Source organism: Polypterus senegalus, chromosome 15, assembly GCF_016835505.1.
Source record: "Polypterus senegalus isolate Bchr_013 chromosome 15, ASM1683550v1, whole genome shotgun sequence".
NCBI lineage: Eukaryota > Metazoa > Chordata > Cladistia > Polypteriformes > Polypteridae > Polypterus > Polypterus senegalus.
The window spans coordinates 93,932,538-93,954,151 of NC_053168.1; the positions used below are offsets into that span (position 1 = coordinate 93,932,538).

Genomic DNA, 21,614 nt, shown 5'->3' on the forward strand with positions numbered 1-21,614 from the left:
AATTTACTTTTTCCAGCCTCTTATTGCTACTTGTCCCAACTTTTTTGGGATTTGTTGACACCGTGAAATTTTGAATCAACATATTTTTCCTTTAAAATCATACATTTACTCGGATTAAACGTTTGATCTGTCATCTACGTTCTATTACAAATAAAATATTGACATTTGACATCTCAACATCATTGCATTCAGTTTTTATTCACAATTTGTTTCATGTCCCAACTTTTTTGGAATACGGTTTGTATATGGAATTCCACAAGGATTTATCCTGGGTCCACTGCTCTTTTCTATCTATATGCTTCCATTAGGTCAGGCATAACGCGAGCTACCATAGCTATGCTGATGACACACAACTGCATTTATCAATAGCACCTGATGATCCCAACTCTCATGTCTTACTGACCCCAATGTCTTATTTGTGTTTCCGAATGGATGAGTAGTAATTTTCTCAAACTTAATAAGGATAAATTGGAAATTTAGTGACTGGCAAAAATGGATACAATGAGCGTATTAGAAATAAACTTGATCCATTAGGCTTGAAAGTTAAGACAGAAGTAAAGAATTTAGGGGTAATTATTGACTCTGACCTTAAATTTAAATCACATATTAATCAGATTACTAGGACAGCATTTTTTCACTTAAGAAATATAGCAAATATTAGACCCCTTATAACTTTGCAAGATGCTGAAAAATTAATTCACGCTTTAGTTTTCAGTCGAATAGATTACTGCCAAACACTCCTCTCAGTACTAACCAAAAAAGACATCAATCAATTGCAATGAGAGCAGAATGCAGTTGCCAAAATCTTAACTAGGAAAAGAAAATCCAAGGATATCGCTCCAGTTTTGATGTCACTACATTGGTTACCTATGTCATTTAGAATTGACTTTAAAATACTGCTTATGATTTACAAAATGTTAAATCTTGCTCCATCCTATAACTCAGAATGCCTTTCACCTTACACTCCAAATTGTAACCTTGGATCTTCAAATGAGTGCCTGCTTATAATTCCACTTAAACTTAAACGTGGTGAGGCAGCATTCTGCTGTTATGAACCAAAAGTGTGGAATAGTTTACCGATAGAAATTTGCAAGGCTAATATAGTGGAGCAGTTTAAAAAACTGCTAAAAACCCATTACTTTAACATGGCTTTCTCATAGCTTCATTTTAGTGTAACCTTGATAATCTGTTTATGCACTTATCTTTCTTTTTTCATGGCTCCAAAATCCGTAATAACCCATAATTTCTCTTTTTCTGGTTTTCTGTAGGGTTGATCTATGCCACCACCTGATCAAAACATTGTGCTGTCCCTACATTGATGGATTGATGGCCAGAGGTCCACATAACCATCATTTTCCAATTCTTCCATGTGAAAACTGAAAACGATAAGGACTGATAGTAGATGAAGGAAGAATGCCTAGTGGGAGCTAGGTGGTCTCATGGCCTTGGAACCCTTGCCGATTATATTTTTGTCTCCATCCCTCTTAGTTTTTTTTTTTTTTGTTTGTGTTTTCTGTCTTCCCTGGCCACCAGAACTTACTTTATTGTTTGTTAATTAGTATTGCTTAATTTTAATATTTTTTTCTTTTGTCATCTTGTAAAGCACTTTGACCTACATCACTTGTATGAACATGTGCTATACAAATAAATACTGCTGTTGTTGACTTGCACAGAGTGAGTGACATTCTGAATCAAAACGGTTACTGCAGTTTGGCTGTTATGTCAGCAACAGGAGGCTACTTTGATGAATGAAAAATCTGAAGAAATTTGTGAACACTTAAACAATTGCAAAAAAATAATTCAAGGAATCATTATCTGTTCTTTGCCTGGATTAACATCATATTAAACTGTGAATTTCCACACATAATGCAAAAATTGAGGTGTTTTAATACTTTTGATCGGTAGTGTAAATAACAAGCTGATTAAGTTTGCAGATGATATACCAAGCTAGGTGGATTGCCAGATAATTTAGAATCAGTTGATTCATTACTGAGGGACTTCAACAGCATTCAGATTTGTGGCAGATGAAATTTAATGTAAGTAAATGTAAAAGAATTACACACAGAAGTCAAAAATGTTAAGATTTGAATACACAATTGAAAAATGAAATTGAGTGGGCAAAAAAGTCCAGGGAAGAGTGACTATGCTGATTCCAGGACTGCAGGTGATGATTTATGAGGAAAGTTTAAAATAGCCAAGCCTTTCCAGTTTAAGCAAAAGGAGATTAAAAGTGACAAGATTGCAGTGTTAAAAATTTTGAAAGGAATTAGTGGATTGTGATACTTATAAATGTTAGTTTAAAATGAGTTCAACAAGAACTGGGACACACAACATTGTTAAGGGTAAATTTCACACAAACTAATGATGGTAGTACAGGCTTTTGACATTTAAAAAATCTACTCTATTCCTGAAAACTTATTCACAAAAGTGACTTTTCATAGCATAACCACATAACCACCATTAATTTAAATGCAAAAGATTTTTAAGCATTTCTAGACCCAAGAATGACCCCTACTTTTGCACAAATTAAACCAAAACATGAAAATGAATAGAATTAGTTTAACATTAGTGAATAAAAAGACTTTCCACTCCTTAAATACTAGGGGGCTCTGCCCCCTGCTTCACTTCGCTCATCCACCACTGGATTTGGTTAACCGGATATACAATTTAAAGAGATTGTTATTTTCATGGGAATTGTTACATATGCATTATTTTCACTTTTACTTTACAACTTTAGTAAAAACAATATTTGGAATGAACTTTTCTTCAAGATTGCATTGAATTTTGATTCCATGTTTGGACTTAGATCGTGACAACGCAATGTATAACTGCCTGTGAGTGAATATAGTTTCTTTCTCTCTAATAAATAAAACAACTTTTTTCAAATGTTTGTCCATGCTCTTTCTTCTTCATTTAGTTGTTAACGTGTCACCCAGAACATAGAAAATTATTGTCCTGATAAAATTTGTAAGAGCTGAGAGCACAGGAAGTGTGTCTGATAAAAGCATTCACCTGTCTGAGGTTAGAAGACTGGTCTTGTTTGAAAATAGTTGTAAATAGGGTGTGACTTGAAAGAATCTCAAGTTAAAAGTCTCCGTCTCACGGGACTTCATAGCGCCAGCATTTTTGGACTTATTTAATTCTTGCTGGAAACATGAATTAGATGATCTACAAGTCTCCAACTTCAAGTTTAAATCCAAACAATATATTCAATCTCTTTTCGCTGTTCCGTTATTTCACCGATTAATAATTTCCATTTCTTTATGCTAATGTGATCATTCCTATCCTTTTTTTGAGACTTTCGATTTTTCAGACTTTCATTACCTCTAACCTGCTCTGAATGTGTAGTGCGCCAACATTTTTGAATTCTTTACAACATTCTACTTTGTCATCTACTCTTTGTCTTTTATTAAGAGGGGAAGGAAGATGGAGGGAGACTGCAATCCAAGACGGAAATCACTTGTTGGATCCACCAGTTACATCTGGGACATTTTGCATTTAAACAAGAGGAGCGAAAGGCAAGAGAGAGGCAGAGAGAGAGAAATAAATAATCATTTTACGCATATTTACACTTAATTATGAACATCGTACCATTACTTGCTTCTTCAGGATCCGAATTATTAACACAACAGCCAGGAGTTTTGCCAACCACTACCGAGTACACTTACGGTGAGGTCAGTTTTTTAATTGTATTGTCGGGAGGAAGCAAGATTTTACACCCGTTTGCCGGACTTTATTAGCTTTTGGACTCATCTATAATTTTCATTTCAACCACCGTTTATCCTTTCATCTGTGTTAGTTCAGTTAGTGTTTAGGAGCAAGCGAGGGTTCTTTGTAATTATTTGTATATTTGTGTCTCACATAATAATTACTCACTGGTGTCATTGAGATTGTGGTGTTTTGTGCACACACACATACATACATAAACACACACACATTATATATATATATTATATTAGTTATTAGTTAACAAGTAGTTAACTTCAAGCGCTGAGAACAAATGCCCGCGCCGGTGTGGTTCCCTATTTACCTGACGAGGTAAGAAGGCGGTATCGTGGCAGCAGAGTCAGAGCTAAGGTAAAAGCGAAGCAGCTTGCAAGAAAGTGGCGTTATAAGCCTTCGGTGCCTTCTGTGATCCTGGGAAATGTGAACTCACTACCAAATAAGACCGACGAACTGGCTGCGCTGGTGAAAAATGTCAGGACCTACAGAGAATGCAGTTTGTCATGTTTTTGTGAAACATGGCTAACAACTAACATTCCAGATGCTAATTTGGAGCTACCCGGGTTTAGCAAAGTTAGAGCGGACACAGATGCAAATATCTGCGGGAAGCGGAAAGGAGGAGGACTCGCTCTCTATGTTAATACAAGGTGGTGTAGCTTTGGACGTGTAATCATTAAAATCACCACTTGCTGCATAGACATCGAACTGTTGGCCGAAAGTCTGCGTCCCTGTTACTTGCCCAGAGAGTTTAGACACGTAATTGTTATTGTTTACATCCCTCCTCTGGTGGAAGTGGAGATAACGGGTAACATCATCCATTCCGCTGTTGCTAAGTTACAAACACAGCACCCCGAGGTGCTTGGGCTAATCGCTGGAGACTTTAACCATGTAACGCTGGACAAAACATTACATGCCTTCTCCCAGTATGTGGATTGTAACACCCGGGGAAATAGGACTATTGACCTATTGTATGCAAATGTTAAAGACGCAAAGAGCGCCACCCCGCTGCCTGTGTTTGGGAAAGCAGATCATAACCTGGTCCTGCTTAAGCCTCACTACAAACCAAGAGGGAGGGAGCTACCTACAACAACATGCTCATTCAGTGGTCCCTTGAGGCAGAGCAGGCTCTGAGAGACTGCTTTGGAACTACGGACTGAGATATCCTGCAGGGGTCAAATAGTGAGAACATTGAGGAGGTTGTTGACTGCACTACTGACAACATCAACTTCTGTATGAACATTGTAGTTACAGTAAGAACAGTAAGCTGCTATGCTAACAACAAGCCATGGATTACAAGTGACATCAAGGGCCTTTTGAACCAGAAGAAAAGGGCTTTTAAAGGCGGTGATCAGCATGAGGTCAAGCACGTGCAGAAGGAACTCTTAGTCCAGCTCAGGGCAGCTAAGGAGCAGTACAGGAGAAAGCTGGAGCAGAAGTTGCAGAATAACAGAATGAAGGAAATGTGGGATGGGATGAAGATCATCACTGGCTGAAGCTCGAAGCGGGGTGCCACCATTGAGAGAGAGAGAGACATGTAGAGAGCAAACCAAATGAACAACTTCTTTAACAGGTTTGACCACCCCAACCTACTCTCACCTCGGAGTACTGCACCCTCCACCCATCACTCTGCCGATACCAGCATAGGAGAGACATCTCCACCCACAATTACAGCAGCCCAGGTTAGCAGAGAGCTGAGGAGACTGTGCCAGCAAAGCAGTGGGTCCAGATGGAGTATCACCACGACTGCTGAAGGCCAGTGTGCTGGAGCTGGGGAGTCCTCTACAGTGCATCTTCAACCTAAGCCTGGAACAGGGGAGAGTCCCGAGGCTTTGGAAAACATTCTGCATGTCCTAGTGAGCTGAATGACTTCCAGCCTGTCGCTCTGACGTCACATGTGATGAAGACTATGGAGCGGCTGCTGCTTCACCACCTGAGGCCACAGGTCTGCCACGCCCTTGACCCTCTGCAGTTCACATATCGGGAGAAGGTGGAAGCGGAGGATGCCATCATCTATATGCTACACTGATCCCTCTCCCACTTGGACAGAGGCTGTGGTGCAGTAAGAATTATATTTCTGGACTTCTCTAGTGCCTTCAACACCATCCAACCTCTGCTCCTTAGGGACAAGCTGACAGAGATGGGAGTAGATTCATACCTGGTGGCATGGATCGTGGACTATCTTACAGACAGACCTCAGTATGTGCATCTTGGGAATTGCAGGTCTGACATTGTGGTCAGCAAAACAGGAGCACTGCAGGGGACTGTAGTTTCTCCGGTCCTGTTCAGCCTATATACATTGGACTTCCAATACAACTCGGAGTCCTGTCATGTGCAAAAGTTTGCTGACGACACTGCAATCGTGGGCTGCATCAGGAGTGGGCAGGAGGAGGAGTATAGGAACCTGATCAAGGACTTTGTTAAATGGTGCGACTGAAACCACTTACACCTGAACACCAGCAAAACCAAGGGGTGGTGGATTTTAGGGGACCCAGGCCCCTCCTGGACCACACAATCATCAGAGGTGACTGTGTGCAGACCTATAAATACCTGAGAGTGCAGCTGGATGATAAATTGGACTGGACTGCCAATTTTGACACCATCCTCTCTAACCTCTCTCTCTCTCTCTCATTTCTCCTAGGACATGAAGCAGAAAATTGCCGACAGTGGGGTAACTCGCGTTGAAATCGTAGTTGAGGAACTCCAGGCACTTGATGAACAGATTCAAAAACTCCTGTCCCGACGGAGATACCTGAGAAATCTGAAGGCCCGGCTCTTGAATAAACCGTCCTTGCCATCTGGAACCGGCGAAACATCAACCCCGCGTTGTGCCAACCTCACCCCCGCGTCTCGTAGGAGCGACGCCGCTGCTGACCTCGGTGGATTTCAGCTATGCAGGCGGGGGTTCAAGGCCAGAGCACCTCCATCGGCACAGGCGAGCATTCTATCTCAGAACCGGTTTGACCCTCTCCGCGTCCCCATTTTGCCTTCAGCCCCTGGTGATGTATTAGTGGTAGGTGATTCTATCTTTAGAAACCTTAATGTCGCATGCCCTAATGCAAAATCGTTTGTTTCTTGTTTTCCCGGTGCTCGTGTCCGAGATATGAGTTGCGCGCCAGCGATCTATGAGAAACACAAGGAGAGGGCAGTTGGAGCAATCGTTCTGCATGCCGGCGTAAACGAAATAAGGCACCGACAATCAGAAATCCTGAAGGCTGACTTTGCAGCTTTGATTAAAGACACGAAGGAGAGGACCCCATCGGCAAAGATCTTCGTTTCGGGTCCACTACCTCTCGTCAGACGATCCAGCGAGTACTACAGTGCGTCTGCTAGGATTGAACGACTGGCTACAGGGGTTCTGCAAGAAGGATGTCGGTTTCATCAACAATTGGAATCTCTTTTTGGAAAGGCCACGTCTCTTCAAGCGTGATTGGCCTGCATCCGAACAGTTTCGGCGCCCGGGTCCTCTCTGAAAACATATCGAAGGTAATTCGTTTTTCTTGACTATCTATCTCTGCTCTTAACCCCTTCCGAAATAATACTGTTGTGCCAGGACATGATGAGTGTTTAATAGAGTCTTCCGTTAAAGTGCACAACATTAATACTGTAATAAGCAATCTCAAAGCATTTAGAAAACCTAGGAAATACGGCATAAACTCCAATAATCTAATTAAAATCACTCTTTTAGAGGAACAATGTATTAAAACTATAAAAACAGATCATAGATTAAAAAAAAAAATACACACAGAGCGGCGCTAATAATAATAATTTAGTTCCTATTCCATCCATCCATCCATCCATTTTCTAACCCGCTGAATCCGAATACAGGGTCACGGGGGTCTGCTGGAGCCAATCCCAGCCAACACAGGGCACAAGGCAGGAACCAATCCTGGGCAGGGTGCCAACCCACCGCAGGGCACACACAAACACACCCACACACCAAGCACACACTAGGGCCAAATATCCTATTCCAAATATCAATAACGCACATAGTATTCATCTCTGCACCTCCGAAACATTAAATATGGCACTATTGAATGTTAGAGCTTTAACTAAGAAAAGAAAATCCGAACACATTTCTCCAGTTTTAATGTCACTACACTGGTTACCTGTGTCATTCAGAATTGACTTTAAAATTCTGCTTATGGTTTATAAAGCCTTAAATAATCTAGCCCATGTATATATCAGAATGTCTGACACCTTATATTCCAAATCGTAACCTCAGATCCTCAAACGAGTGTCTCCTTAGAATTCCAAGAACAAAACTTAAAAGAAGTGGTGAGGCGGCCTTCTGCTGCTATGCACCTAAAATCTGGAATAGCCTGCCAATAGGAATTCGCCAGGCTGATACAGTAGAACACTTTAAAACACTGCTGAAAACACATTACTTTAACATGGCCTTTTTATAACTTCATTTTAATCTTAATTTAACTTAATCCTGATACTCTATATGTTCAATTTCCTCAAAATAACTATTCATGGTGGCTCTAAAATCGGTACTGACCCATACTCTCTTTTCTGTTTCTTTTTCTGGTTTCTTTGTGGTGGTGGCACCTACTCAAAGCTTCATGATGCTCCAACAATGATGGACAGATTAAAAGGCAGAAGTCTACGTGACCATCATCATCATCAAGCCCTTCCGTGAGAATCCTAAATCCAAAGAGGACTGTTTCATTTATGTTAGGTAGAATGCCCAGAGGGGACTGGGCGGTCTCATGGTCTGGAATCCCTACAGATTTTATTTTTTCTCCAGCCGTCTGGAGTTTTTGTTTTTCTGTCCCCTTGGCCATTGAACCTTACTCTTATTGATGTTAATTAATGTTGATTTATTTTGTTTTATAATTGTGTCTTTCATTTTTCTATTCTTTAATATGTAAAGCACTTTGAGCTACTGTTTGTATGAAAATGTGCTATATAAATAAATGATGTTGTTGTTGTTGTTACTATGCTTCCTTAGAAGACTGGCGTTCTTCAACATCTGCAATAAGATGCTGCAGATGTTTTACCAGACGGTTGTGGCGAGTGCCCTGTTCTACGCGGTGGTGTGCTGGGGAGGCAGCATAAAGAAGGAGGATGCCTCACGCCTGGACAAACTGGTGAGGAAGGCAGGCTCTATTGTAGGAATGGAGCTGGACAGTTTTACATCTGTGGCAGAGCGACGGGCCCTGAACAGGCTCCTGTCAACCATGGAGAATCAACTGCATCCACTGAACAGTATCATCTCCAGACAAAGGAGCAGCTTCAGCGACAGACTTGTAATACTTGTAATATAGTGTCGATCCGCATTAAATACAGAGTACAGTGATCCCTCGCTATATCTCGCGGGTTCACTCCATCGCGGATTTTAAATGTAAGCATATCTAAATATATATCACGGGTTTTTTGTAAATGATATAAGGCACCGACAATCAGAAATCCTGAAGGCTGACTTTGCAGCTTTGATTAAAGACACGAAGGAGAGGACCCCATCGGCAAAGATCTTCGTTTCGGGTCCACTACCTCTCGTCAGGCGATCCAACAAGTACTACAGTCGTCTGCTAGGATTGAACAACTGGCTACAGGGTTTCTGCAAGAAGAAGGATGTCGGTTTCATCAACAATTGGAATCTCTTTTGGAAAGGCGCGTCTCTTCAAGCGTGATGGCCTGCATCCGAACAGTTTGGCCGGGTCCTCTCTGAAAACATATCGAAGGTAATTCGTTTTTCTTGACTATCTATCTCTGCTCTTAACTCCTTCCGAAATGATACTGTTGTGCCAGGACATGATGAATGTTTAATAGAGTCTTCCGTTAAAGTGCACACATTAATACTGTAATAAGCAATCTCAATGCACGTAGAAAACCTAGGAAATACGGCATAAACTCCAATAATCTAATTAAAATCACTATTTTAGAGGAACAATGTATTAAAACTATAAAACAGATCACAGATTAAACAAAAATACACACAGAGCGCTAATAAAATAATTTAGTTCCTATTCCAAATATCAATAGCACATAGTACTCATCTCTGCACCTCCGAAACATTAAATATGGCACTATTAAATGTTAGAGCTTTAACTAACAAAACGTTTTTTATCAACGATCTTATTAGTGATAAAAATAGATCTTATTGCACTAAATGAAACATGGCTTAATTCAGATGCGCAGTTTTAATCGAATCTGCCTCCGGATTACAGTTTTACTCATGCAGACCGCCAGGGAAAAGGGGGCGGATTGGCTAACATTTACTCGAGCGATTAAAATGTAAAGATGTCAGTCTTGGTAAGTTCAAGTCCTTTGAGTATCTCGCCGTTGTTATTCATGGAGATTCTCAAGTTCTAGTACTATCCGTGTATAGACCTCCTAAATATAAGCGTCTTTTTGAGGAATTCTCTGACTTAATGTCAATTTTAATTACTAACTATGACACACTCCTAATAGTTGGCGACTTTAATTTTCATATAGATAATCAGTGTGATCTAAAAGTAAAAGAATTTATGAACCTCCTGGATTCTTTTGATTTGAGACAACTCATAAATCAGCCTACACATAAAGCAGGTCATACGTTAGACTTAGTGATTACTAAAGGACTGAAAGTTGATATAAAACAGATCATTGATATTGGTCTATCAGACCATTTTCTTCTACTTTTAATATAGAAATAATGATAAAAAACACTCATGAGAAGCATATTGTTAAAAAACGCTTCTTTGACTCGGCAGCAGCTTTAAAACTTACAAACATTTTAAGCAATCAGTCCGTTTATAGTGCCAGCTATAATAGCGAGGATAATGTAAATAGTAAGGTGGAAAGATTTAATACTAAAGTGAGAGCTGCTGTTGACATAGTTGCACCTGAAAAGACAGTGAAAAAATCTTCTAGCATTGTTATACCATGGAAGACCCAAAGAGTGTCTGATTTAAAGAGAACATGCCGTAGAGCTGAGCGTCAATGGAGGAAGACTAAACTTACTATCCACCATGAAATATTAAAAGTCAAAATAACAGAATACAATAACACTGTCCGTCTTGAGAGCGCTGCTATTTCTCAAGATTATAAATAACAATGCTAGTAATCCCAGAGTCTTATTTTCTACAATTGATCGCCTACTAAACCCAGGTAGCTCAAAGGAATGCCTCCTAAGTGCTTCCAGTGAAACCTGTGAGGCTGTCGCTGTATTTTCAATCAAAAATTAATGATATTAGAAATAACATAGTATATCCCTCCAACACTAAGGATCCTCCTAAACCCCAGCATCCTGTTATAAACAAATTAAACTCTTTCACTAGGATAGATTTACCTGATTTAAAAAATAATCTCTCAATTAAAACCCTCCACCTGCGTCCTTGACCCGATACCAACAAGGTTTTTCAAAGAAGTATCAGGCGTGCTAATTGATAATGTTCTTGACATAGTAAATTCGTCACTAGATACTGGGGTCTTCCCAGACTGTCTTAAGACTGCTGTAGTTAAACCCCTACTTAAGAAACATAATCTTGACCCCTCGCTCTTGAAAATTTTAGACCCATCTCTAACCTGCCTTTCTTAAGTAAAGTTCTGGAGAAGGCAGTCATTATGCAGTTAAATGACCACCTAAATAAACATGCTATTCTTGATAAATTTCAGTCGGTTTTAGAACAAATCACAGCACAGAAACTGCACTCGTTAAAGTAGTAAATGACTTGCGGTAAATGCAGACAGAGGCCATTTATCTGTTCTCATCCTCTTAGATCTGAGTGCTGCATTTGACACCATTGATCACAACATTCTTAGAAATCGCCTTAGTCAATGGGTGGGCCTCTCTGGCAGTGTCTTAAATTGGTTTGAATCCTACCTGACAGGGAGAAAATTTTTGTTAGTTGTGGGAATTACAACTCGAAGACACATGATATCAATATGGTGTTCCACAAGGCTCTATCCTGGGTCCGCTGTTATTCTCAATCTACATGCTTCCGTTAGGTCAGATTATCTCAGGGCACAACGTGAGCTACCACAGCTATGCTGATGACACACAGCTGTACTTATCAATAGCACCTGATGACCCGATTCTATTGATTCACTAACACAATGTCTGACTTGTATCTCAGAATGGATGAATAGTAATTTTCTCAAGTTAAATAAAGAAAACTGAAATCTTAGTGATCAGCAATAATGGATACAATGAGGCTATTAGAAATAAACTGGATACATTAGGATTAAAAGTCAAGACGGAGGTAAAAAGCTTAGGGGTGATTGTTGACTGTAATCTGAATTTTAAATCACATATTAATCAGATCATTAGGACAGCATTTTTCACTTAAGAAACATAAGTAAAGTTAGACCTCTTATATCACTGAAAGATGCTGAGAAATTAGTTCAGCGTTTGTTTTCAGTCGACTAGATTACTGTAACGCACTCCTCTCAGGACTACCCAAAAAGATATAAATCGTTTGCAACTAGTGCAGAATGCAGCTGCTAGAATCCTAACTAGGAAAAGAAAATCGAACACATTTCTCCAGTTTTGATGTCACTACACTGGTTACCTGTGTCATTCAGGATTGACTTTAAAATTCTGCTTATGGTTTATAAAGCCTTAAATAATCTCGCCCCATCTTATATATCGGAATGTCTGACACCTTATATTCCAAATCGTAACCTCAGATCCTCAAATGAGTGTCTCCTTAGAATTCCAAGAACAAAACTTAAAAGAAGTGGTGAGGTGGCCTTCTGCTGCTATGCACCTAAAATCTGGAATAGCCTGCCAATAGGAATTCGCCAGGCTGATACAGTAGAGCACTTTAAAACACTGCTGAAAACACATTACTTTAACATGGCCTTTTATAACTTCATTTTAATCTTAATTTAACTTAATCCTGATACTCTGTATGTTCAATTCATCATAATAACTATTCATGGTGGCTCTAAAATCGTACTGACCCCTACTCTCTTTTCTGTTTCTTTTTCCGGTTTCTTTGTGGTGGTGGCCTGCCCACCTCCACCTACTCAAAGCTTCATGATGCTTCAACAATGATGGATGGATTAAGGCAGAAGTCTACGTGACCATCATCATCAAGCCCTTCCGTGAGAACCCTAAATCCAAAGAGGACTGTTTCATTTATGTTAGGTAGAATGCCCAGAGGGACTGGGCGGTCTCATGGTCTGGAATCCCTACAGATTTTATTTTTCTCCAGCCGTCTGGAGTTTTTGTTTTTCTGTCCCCTGGCCATTGAACCTTACTCTTATTCGATGTTAATGTTGATTTATTTTTTTTTTTATTGTGTCTTTTATTTTTCTATTCTTTAATATGTAAAGCACTTTGAACTACTGTTTGTATGAAAATGTGCTATATAAATAAATGTTGTTTTTGTTGTATTTTTGTTTGTATACCTGTTGGTACTTTTTTATGTAGTCTTTGCAAAATAGCAGTCTAAGCCATATGTATTTGTAGGCCCAAATATTATAGCAACCTCTTCCTCATTAATGGAAAATGAGAGTAGTGCATGAACAAGCACCTTCAAATGGGACTGAAATTTTAAATTGAAGAGTCGCCTCTCCCACATTAATTGGTCAAGAGTTTTGAAATGCTCAATCTTGCTTCCTGTTTTTGTACTACTTTATTTTCTAAGAAGCATTTAACAATATTTTAGCAATAAATGCATGTGGTGTGCATACACAGGATTCAGAAAACATTCAGACCCTTTAACTTTTCTAAAATTTTATTATGTTGCAGCCTTATGCTAAAATCATTACATTAATTTTTTAACCATCTCAATACCTCAAAATGAAAAAGCAAAAACACGATTTTAGAATTTTTTGCAAATTTATTAAAAATGAAAACCTATCACATTGACTCAAGTATTCAAACCCTTTACTCAGTACTTATTTGAAGCACCTTTGGCAATAATTACACTTTGATGTCTTCATTGGTATGATTAAATAAGTTTCGCACACCTGGACTTAGTGAATTTCTGCCATTTTTCTGTCAGGCTGAAAGCAGACTATTGGTAAACAGCTGTTTTCATCTCTCTCCTAAGATGTCTGATTGGGTTCAAATCCAGGCTCTGGCTGGGCAACTCAAAGGCAGCCCTTTAGGTAGCCAAGCAGGCTATTGGAAAACTTAAATGCTGACCTTATGTGTGCCTTTACTAATCACGTTCAATGAATAGAATTAACCACATGTGGACACCAAACAAAGTGCTTAAACATCTCAATGATAACCAATAGAATGGTTGTTATAGCAAAAGGCCTGAATAATGGTGCTAATGTGATACTTAAGTTTTTATTTTAAATATATTTGCAAAAATGTTTAAAATGCTGTTTTTATTCTAGGTTACTGAGTATTGCCTGATGGAAGGAAAAATTAATTTAAATGATTTTAGCACAAGCCACAACATTACAAAATGTAAAAAAACGTGGAAGGGGTTCTGAATAACTCAGGGTTCCCACTCTTTTTAAGGAATCATTTTCCAGGACATTTCCAGGAGCTTTTTCCGGAAATTCATGACAGGATCTGGTCATACAGTCATACACTTTAGTCGCGGGCTTAACGCCATTTTAATTTCTCTTTTGATTATGCAGGGACTTAGTGTCACCGATATGCTAAATTACATAAATGCAACACCAATTAATGCACTGATGTATAATGGAGTTGTTTGACCTCTTTTTGTTACACACTGTTTTAAACTGCAAAACTCTTTTAAAGAAATAAATGCCTCTTGGATTGTGGAAAACTATCCAAACACTGACATATACTGAGCAATTCCATAATGTTTAGTATAGAGCTGTTGATCACACCATGAAATAGGCTACCATAGTGACCTAATTTCAGTAAAAGTTACTTGCATATTACATATTATGTCATTGTTTGTATCAAATAAATTTATGTACAATGTTTGTAGCCAATTTATTGCCTATATCATGTGTATGATGCCTATAACACTAATATATGCAACAATTGGCACGCGACTAAACAAAGTCAGAGTTAACTTTCAACTGGTAGCTTTACTGGGAATACAGCAGCTGTAAAATTTGCATAAGTCAATGACAAAGATTATAATAAAGAACTTATCTTCGTGGGAAAAGAAGCAAAATACATCCATTTTAAATTATGATAGCCTTGCCATCAATTCCTGAGTTGAAAACTTGGTTAAACTAGAAAGAATACTAGGAACAAAGGATAAGAGCCCGAACTCCAGTATATTGGAAAAAACAATCTATAAGTCACTGTAGGTGTAACCTATGAAAAAGGCATCTGGTGTAGGCCTAGGTTTAGAAACAATGCTGGTGTTGCTCCTTGAGGTCTGATAAAACTGCATCCAGACCGATGACCTCTTTCTTTTTTTCAGCAACACTTTTACTATAGGCATTAGATTTTGTGAGCAGTGTAAAGTCCTGTTTTTTCTCAGCCTTCTCTGCTATTGCATCTGCTTCTTCTTGCATTGCCTCAATGCTAGTGATTATTTTCTGTCTCTTTGCTGCAACTTTTGTGATTTCAGAGCGAAGCTCTCCTCTTTGCTTGTCATTTTCAGTTTCCTTTTTCTTCTTTTTTTCCATCATCAAGGTATTGGACACATCGCATCCTGGCATTTCTGCAATGCTGCAAGAGGGGCTTTGGCAATTTTCCATCAAATGAGCCACCAGTCAAAGAATCTTGGGTTAGGCGAAGAGACATCAGTCCTTCCTTTCAGATTTGTAACCAGCATGTCCTTATTCACAGAGTACCCTCTTTCGACCGCTGCTTGCCCATGTGACAATGTGAACAGGTCTTTCATTGATTTCCACAGAATTGCATACTCTGCTTTGTCACCAGCAAATCTTCCCATGAATGCGTCCAGCCGACAGGAGCTACTTCTATACCCTTGAAATTCCTCCTTATGGTGCTGCACCATTTCAGTGAGGAACATCTTGTACTCACTCAGGATTTGGTCACAGTCCTCTGCTGTATGCCATTTGGCGTTAAGAAGCAGCTGTAAGAGCTTCTCAAACATGGAGATGGCACGCCTTTCATCGCTGATCATAGTTACTGGATCTAGGCATGCCATGAGCCTTACTGCTGCATAATTCAAAGGGCATTTGTCCAGCAGTTTCTTTTCTGTTCTTGCAGGACAGGAAGGCTACACATTCTCTCTGGAATTGTTGACCCGGCAGCGGTTTTTCAAGCAGTTTCTCTGAGGCTTTCTCAAGAGCTTGTTTGGTGGCAAAGCCAAGATCCACCTCTTTCAGTGGCAATGCTGTTTTTATTCTAGGTTACTGAGTGTTGCCTGATGGAGGGAAAAATTAATTTAAACGATTTTAGCACAAGCCACAACATTACAGCCGACAGGAGCTACTTCTATACCCTTGAAATTCCTCCTTATGGTGCTGCACCATTTCAGTGAGGAACATCTTGAACTCACTCAGGATTTGGTCACAGTCCTCTGCTGTATGCCATTTGGCGTTAAGAAGCAGCTGTAAGAGCTTCTCAAACATGGAGATGGCACGCCTTTCATCACTGATCATAGTTACTGGATCTAGGCATGCCATGTGCCTTACTGCTGCATAATTCAAAGGGCATTTGTCCAGCAGTTTCTTTTCTGTTGCGGACAGGAAGGCTACACATTCTCTCTGGAATTGTTGACCCGGCAGCGGTTTTTCAAGCAGTTTCTCTGAGGCTTTCTCAAGAGCTTGTTTGGTGGCAAAGCCAAGATCCACCTCTTGTGGATGGAGTGTTTTGTCCAGTACATCAATTTTAAGCATTTGGCCAGGTGTTTTGATGTTATCCAGTACCTCCCTCTTCATAAAGCATGAAATCAAACTCTTCAGAAGGGCCTGAAGGTCTTTTGCCAAAAATGGCATCATGGGGGCATCAGTCTGGAAAGTCTCAAGAAAGGGTTTCAGCTGCCTTGCCACATAGGCAAAAAACTGTAATTTTGCCTCAAAAAGGGGGTCACCAACAGCCTCTCTGACCACAGTGTATGATGTTGACGTTGGCATTTTACTCTTTGGCAGTTTCTTGTAATTGTCGACAAATATTTCAACATGTGGCCACATCTTAAGTGTCTCTCTGCCACTGACAAGTCCTCCACCCACCTGTGAGCACAGAATTTTAGAGGGAATGTTGATGTTTTGGTAATTTCAATAAAGTCAACCAGACGGGCTGGTGTGTCATGAAAAAGCTGCCAAAGGGCTCTTAGTTTGTCACCTATCTTCCATCCACTTTCCTTCTCGCCTTGTCGGAAGCTTCCATGAACTGTATGAAGACCACAGGTTCCTAGGTTTATCAAGCTTCTAATATCTGGGACCTCCTTAGACCTGTCTTCTTCAAATAATCTTAAAATTTTTTTGTTGACACTTGGTCCATCCATCGAGATTTGCAGGAGCTTGTTTAGATCAAGTGGAGAGAGGGAAACTTTAATGCTCTCAACAAGCTTCTCTGATTGTGTGTGCCCTAGAAACTGGGAGTCCAGATAATGCACAACTACCTTTTCTTCATTATCACTCAAGTACCGCACAAGCACATCCATCTGCTCAGTCTGTGTTATTTTGTTGAGGCATTCATCAAATGAAATGGTATAGCAGTTGGACTGTCTAATGTCTTTCACTAGCTTGTCTCTGAAATATGGTGCAAGGCCAAAATACATCAGATACGCTGCTTTTGTTGCACCACATGAGAATTTTTGGGCAATATCACTATCTGGAAACATCAGGTGAAACAATGAACCCATATCTGGACAGGAATTGAAAGAATATTTGGAAAAGGCCACTTTAATCACCCAGTGGATCACTGCTTCTAAAACAGCTTCACTTGAAAAATGAGCTCCAATTGTGGGTGTAGCTTGAGGTAGAGTTACAGAAGTTGATGGCTGGACATCGCTGCTTCCTTGACTCTCTGATTCTGCTGCCTGTCTGCTAGCTTCAGAATTTTGGGGGGTGGGAGATTGATTGATGAAATCAGTCATGCGTGGTCCTGTGCCTTGACATGACCCTCTTGTGTCCCTGTCCTTTGGCATGGCTTTTAACAGCAGAAATGCCCATGTTGCCTACATCAAAAGCTTTCTTGCATATCTTGCAGTAAGCCCAAAGTACATTTTCTGTCACATGTCCTATCCAGTCCCTGAACTCAGGATTTATCTTCCATTCCTCCTTAAACGTACACCTCCTTGACATGATTCTGCTTTCCCTCACTTCTGTAATTAGAAATACATTCTCTAAATTAACCATTATAGGCTACTATTTTTCCTGCAACACTGCCTATTAGTGTCAAAAACATTAAATACAGTAATGTACAAAAATGTAGCCTAAATAGAAATATTGATCCAGTACAGATTTTCTGTAGGCTAACTGTGGTAAACTTAATGTGAAAGCATACCCATATAATTCCTCTAGAGGGAGCCAACGTTCTGTGGAATAATGGAAGCAAGCTAGAATAAGTTGAGCCAGGAGCTGTTAAGCGTGTTCAGTTGTGCAAATAAACGGCATAAGCCAAGTAATATTTATTGTGTAGCGATTGCTCGGCTGCAAGGATATCACACAAACCTACACAAACACACAAGAACAGGCATTTAGATGTAGGCTTCAAGTAGCCTAAGCCCTATTTGTTTTAAATGAAAGCAGTAGCTCTTAGTCTAATTGTTTTTAAGGCTGTTATCGTGTTCGTGCTGTTTTAGGTTAGGTTCACTGAATTTATTTGTTTAACTGGGACCACTACAAAATAATTTTACATTGATTAAGCAATTTCCTCCGGGATCAATAAAGTATTCTGATTCTGATTACCGTCATTAAACAATTAGCACTATGCTAACACCTAATGGGAATTGCCATTAACAGGCTAACAGAAATTAGCATTGCCAATTTACTTGACATGTTTAACACTAGAATTACCAGAGCCTACGAAAAAACTTGTAAATCCGTCCCACCTTAAATCGCTTCTTAAAATCGTTCACAGCTCTCCACCAGCGTCTTTTGTCATCTAAATGTGCAGATAAAAATCAGGCTGCAAGCAGCCGGCTATTCCATTCCAAAAACGTTTCTGTTTTAACAATGTGTTTACACAGATTACAGAAATCCTTCTGTAATGACATAAATTCCAAATGATCTGCTAATCCACTTTTCTTAGTATTATCTGTAAACTTAACCAGCTGGTTACTTATATTCCTATCTAAATCATTTATATATATTAAAAATAGCAGCGGTCCTAGCATTGATCCCTGTGGAACACCGTTCTTAACATAGGCCAATTCTGATGAAGTTCCTCGCAGCATCACCATCCGCTTCCTGTGTTCAGCCAATTCAGCACCCATCTAAAAACATCACCCTGAACTCCCACTTCTTTTAGTGTGATGCTGAACCTCTAATGTGACACCTTATCAAATGTTTTCTGAAAGTCAAGATAAATAATATCATATGCTCCACTTTGATCATATCCTTTTGTTGCCTCCCAACAGAATTCCAGCAGATTAGTAAAACACGACCTCCCTCTTCTAAACCCAAGCTGAGTGTTCAGAATAACTCCTTGCCAGGTATTGCTTAATCTTATCCTTAATAATTCCTTCCATTATTTTTCCTATGATGTATACTAAGCTTACTTATAGTTGCTTGGATCTGCCCTGTCACCCTTTTAATATAATGGGATATTTTCCATTTTCCAGTCTTTTGGAATCTCTCCAGTGTGCAGTGACTTCCTAAAAATGTGTGTCAAGGGTTTATATATGTATTCACAAACCTTCTTAAGAACTCGACAGTAAATATTATCTGGTCCTGGTGATTTGTTTGATTTCAGCCTATTTAATCTGAGCAGTACTTCTCCCTCAGTTTAGGGCATTCGCTATTTCATTGTCTGTATCTTAATTCCCCTTAAAAAAACAAAAAACCTTCTAAAGGGAAAAAAAGCTTTCAAACTTCCCCCACACGGTTCCTTAGCGGCAACCAAATTCCAAGTTTTTAAGAGTAAAATATATTTTTTATTTAACTGTCACACCACAGAAATCACCAAAAACTCTCAGCTGCTTCTAGCGTTTATAAAGTACACATCAGCATGTCTCAAGCCTCAGCACGTCACACACCTAATTGTGCTGTTTGCCTAAGAATGTAGCACTAAGGCTAAAGATGGAGAGGCAAAAATGAAGCAAGATGAGCAAATTGTGTGAGGCAGTCATAAATATTGTTATGGAAATCTTGGGAGTCAAATTTTTTCAAGACTGGCACCTGCAATTTTTTTTTTGCTGCTGCTGTACGTTGGTAGGTGCTTTATCTTGCCTTATCTTGTGTATTTGAGATTTCACCAGGGCATAACCTACAAGTTTCAAGAAGCTTCTCTTTTAGTTCCGGATTCTACTGTATTTATTATTGAGGACATCAGTAAAAAATTTCAAAACCATTTGCTATTACTAATATCAATAATGATGGAAAAATGCCTAAAGGCCATCTGGCATTATTTTAATGGTGGCTCTATGTGGCAATGACCCTATCCAAGATGAACACCTTATTTTCAGTTTCACTGCAGTCAAAAAGCTTATTCTCTTCTCTGTGTTATAAAACTGTATAATTTGGAATGAGTTTGGACATGGCTGATAGCATATTTAGTGTGGTCTGGAATCACTGTAACTGCATTTGCAACATTGCACCTCTCTCAGATGGTGAGAAAGATTACAATAATTTAACATTTTTGTAAGTGACGGCGTCAGTACTAGGGGGGAAAGAATATTCTGTGGAACACAACATCCTCACAAGAATTTGACTGCAAAAAGATACAATGTTCCAAACCTTGTGTCAGTCAGTGTGTATGTATCTCTGTGTGAGAGAGAGCAAGGAGGTGAGTTTTTTATTAAAGATTTGTGTATATCAGTTTGGATGGTTATCCGTGCATGTGATTAAGAGTTTCAGTACAGATTTATCTAGGGGGTGTGGTACTGAGCCAAGTGTACCCTCAGCACCAATCAGAGATTGAAAGAGAACTTATGTCCTGTATAATTTTTAATAGAACATGTAAAACCAGTTATTGAATCAAAATCATGAAATATCTAATAAAACAACATTAAGAATGTTTTTGGAACAGTTAAAGAGGATCTAGCCCTTCAAGCACCCAAACAGAAATAAGGGTTTTATTTTCATTCATCGCAAGGATATTTCTGGAGACCACCTACCTTTTTTCTTCTGGAGACCAAATACCATTCAGATGGTATAGCATCTTCATTTATGGGGGCACTGCAAAACAAAACATCTAGACAACACAAATATTTGAACTGTGATTTACTCACTTTGGAACAACCACCAACAAGGTAATGAGATATTCAGAGTCTAGCACAAAGTCTTCTCTCTTCACAATATCTGCCAAGCTTCTTGTTAACAAACTCCCCCTATTAGATAAATAGATATAAGTAAAACAACTTAGCAAACAATCACTGCAATAAAATACACAGCATAAAGATTGCAAGGGACTGTGAGGGGAGAGATGAAACATGAGAAATCAACAATTTGTTACAAATGTAATAAAGCAGCTAATGCAGACAATAAAACGCTACCTCTTTCAACCTTGTAATATCATTATGTGTGACTTGCAGAATCTTGCATAAAGTTGAAGTTATTTCTTCATAATTATGCAATATTAGTTTGACACATTAAATTGTGTTAAAAAATGAAGCATGAAGCAAAAGTTTAAAAATAACCTGCTCTAGCATTTTATAGTGGAGATAATGGGTAAAGGTAAAATTGTCACAATTTGAAGAAAAGCCTTAAACTTACTAAATATGTCAAAGTTGAAGTAGCAAAGGATCTTTTGTAAGAAAACATTTCATAGTTTTCTGCACTACAGAGGCATGCTTCTCATACCATAAATAAGAAAGAAATACTACACATTCATCACAGTTCCTTAGTTTTATTTTCTCATGGTAAATATAGTATTTCATGCTTATTTTTCTGCTTGCAGCAGGCTTTGTGGGCAGATTTATAACAACCTTATC

At 39.1% G+C, this 21,614-nt stretch overlaps 1 protein-coding gene across 3 annotated transcripts in view; it reads right to left on the bottom strand.

Moving 5' to 3' along the window:
• Positions 1-21,614, bottom strand: part of LOC120515778 (V-type proton ATPase subunit C 1-A) — a 349,765-nt gene that overhangs the window by 137,319 nt on the left and 190,832 nt on the right. For all 3 annotated transcript variants that reach the window (XM_039737077.1, XM_039737076.1, XM_039737078.1), the window contains exon 7: positions 20,913-21,011. In XM_039737077.1, the coding sequence (XP_039593011.1) occupies positions 20,913-21,011 (99 nt within the window). The remainder of the gene's footprint in view (positions 1-20,912; positions 21,012-21,614) is intronic.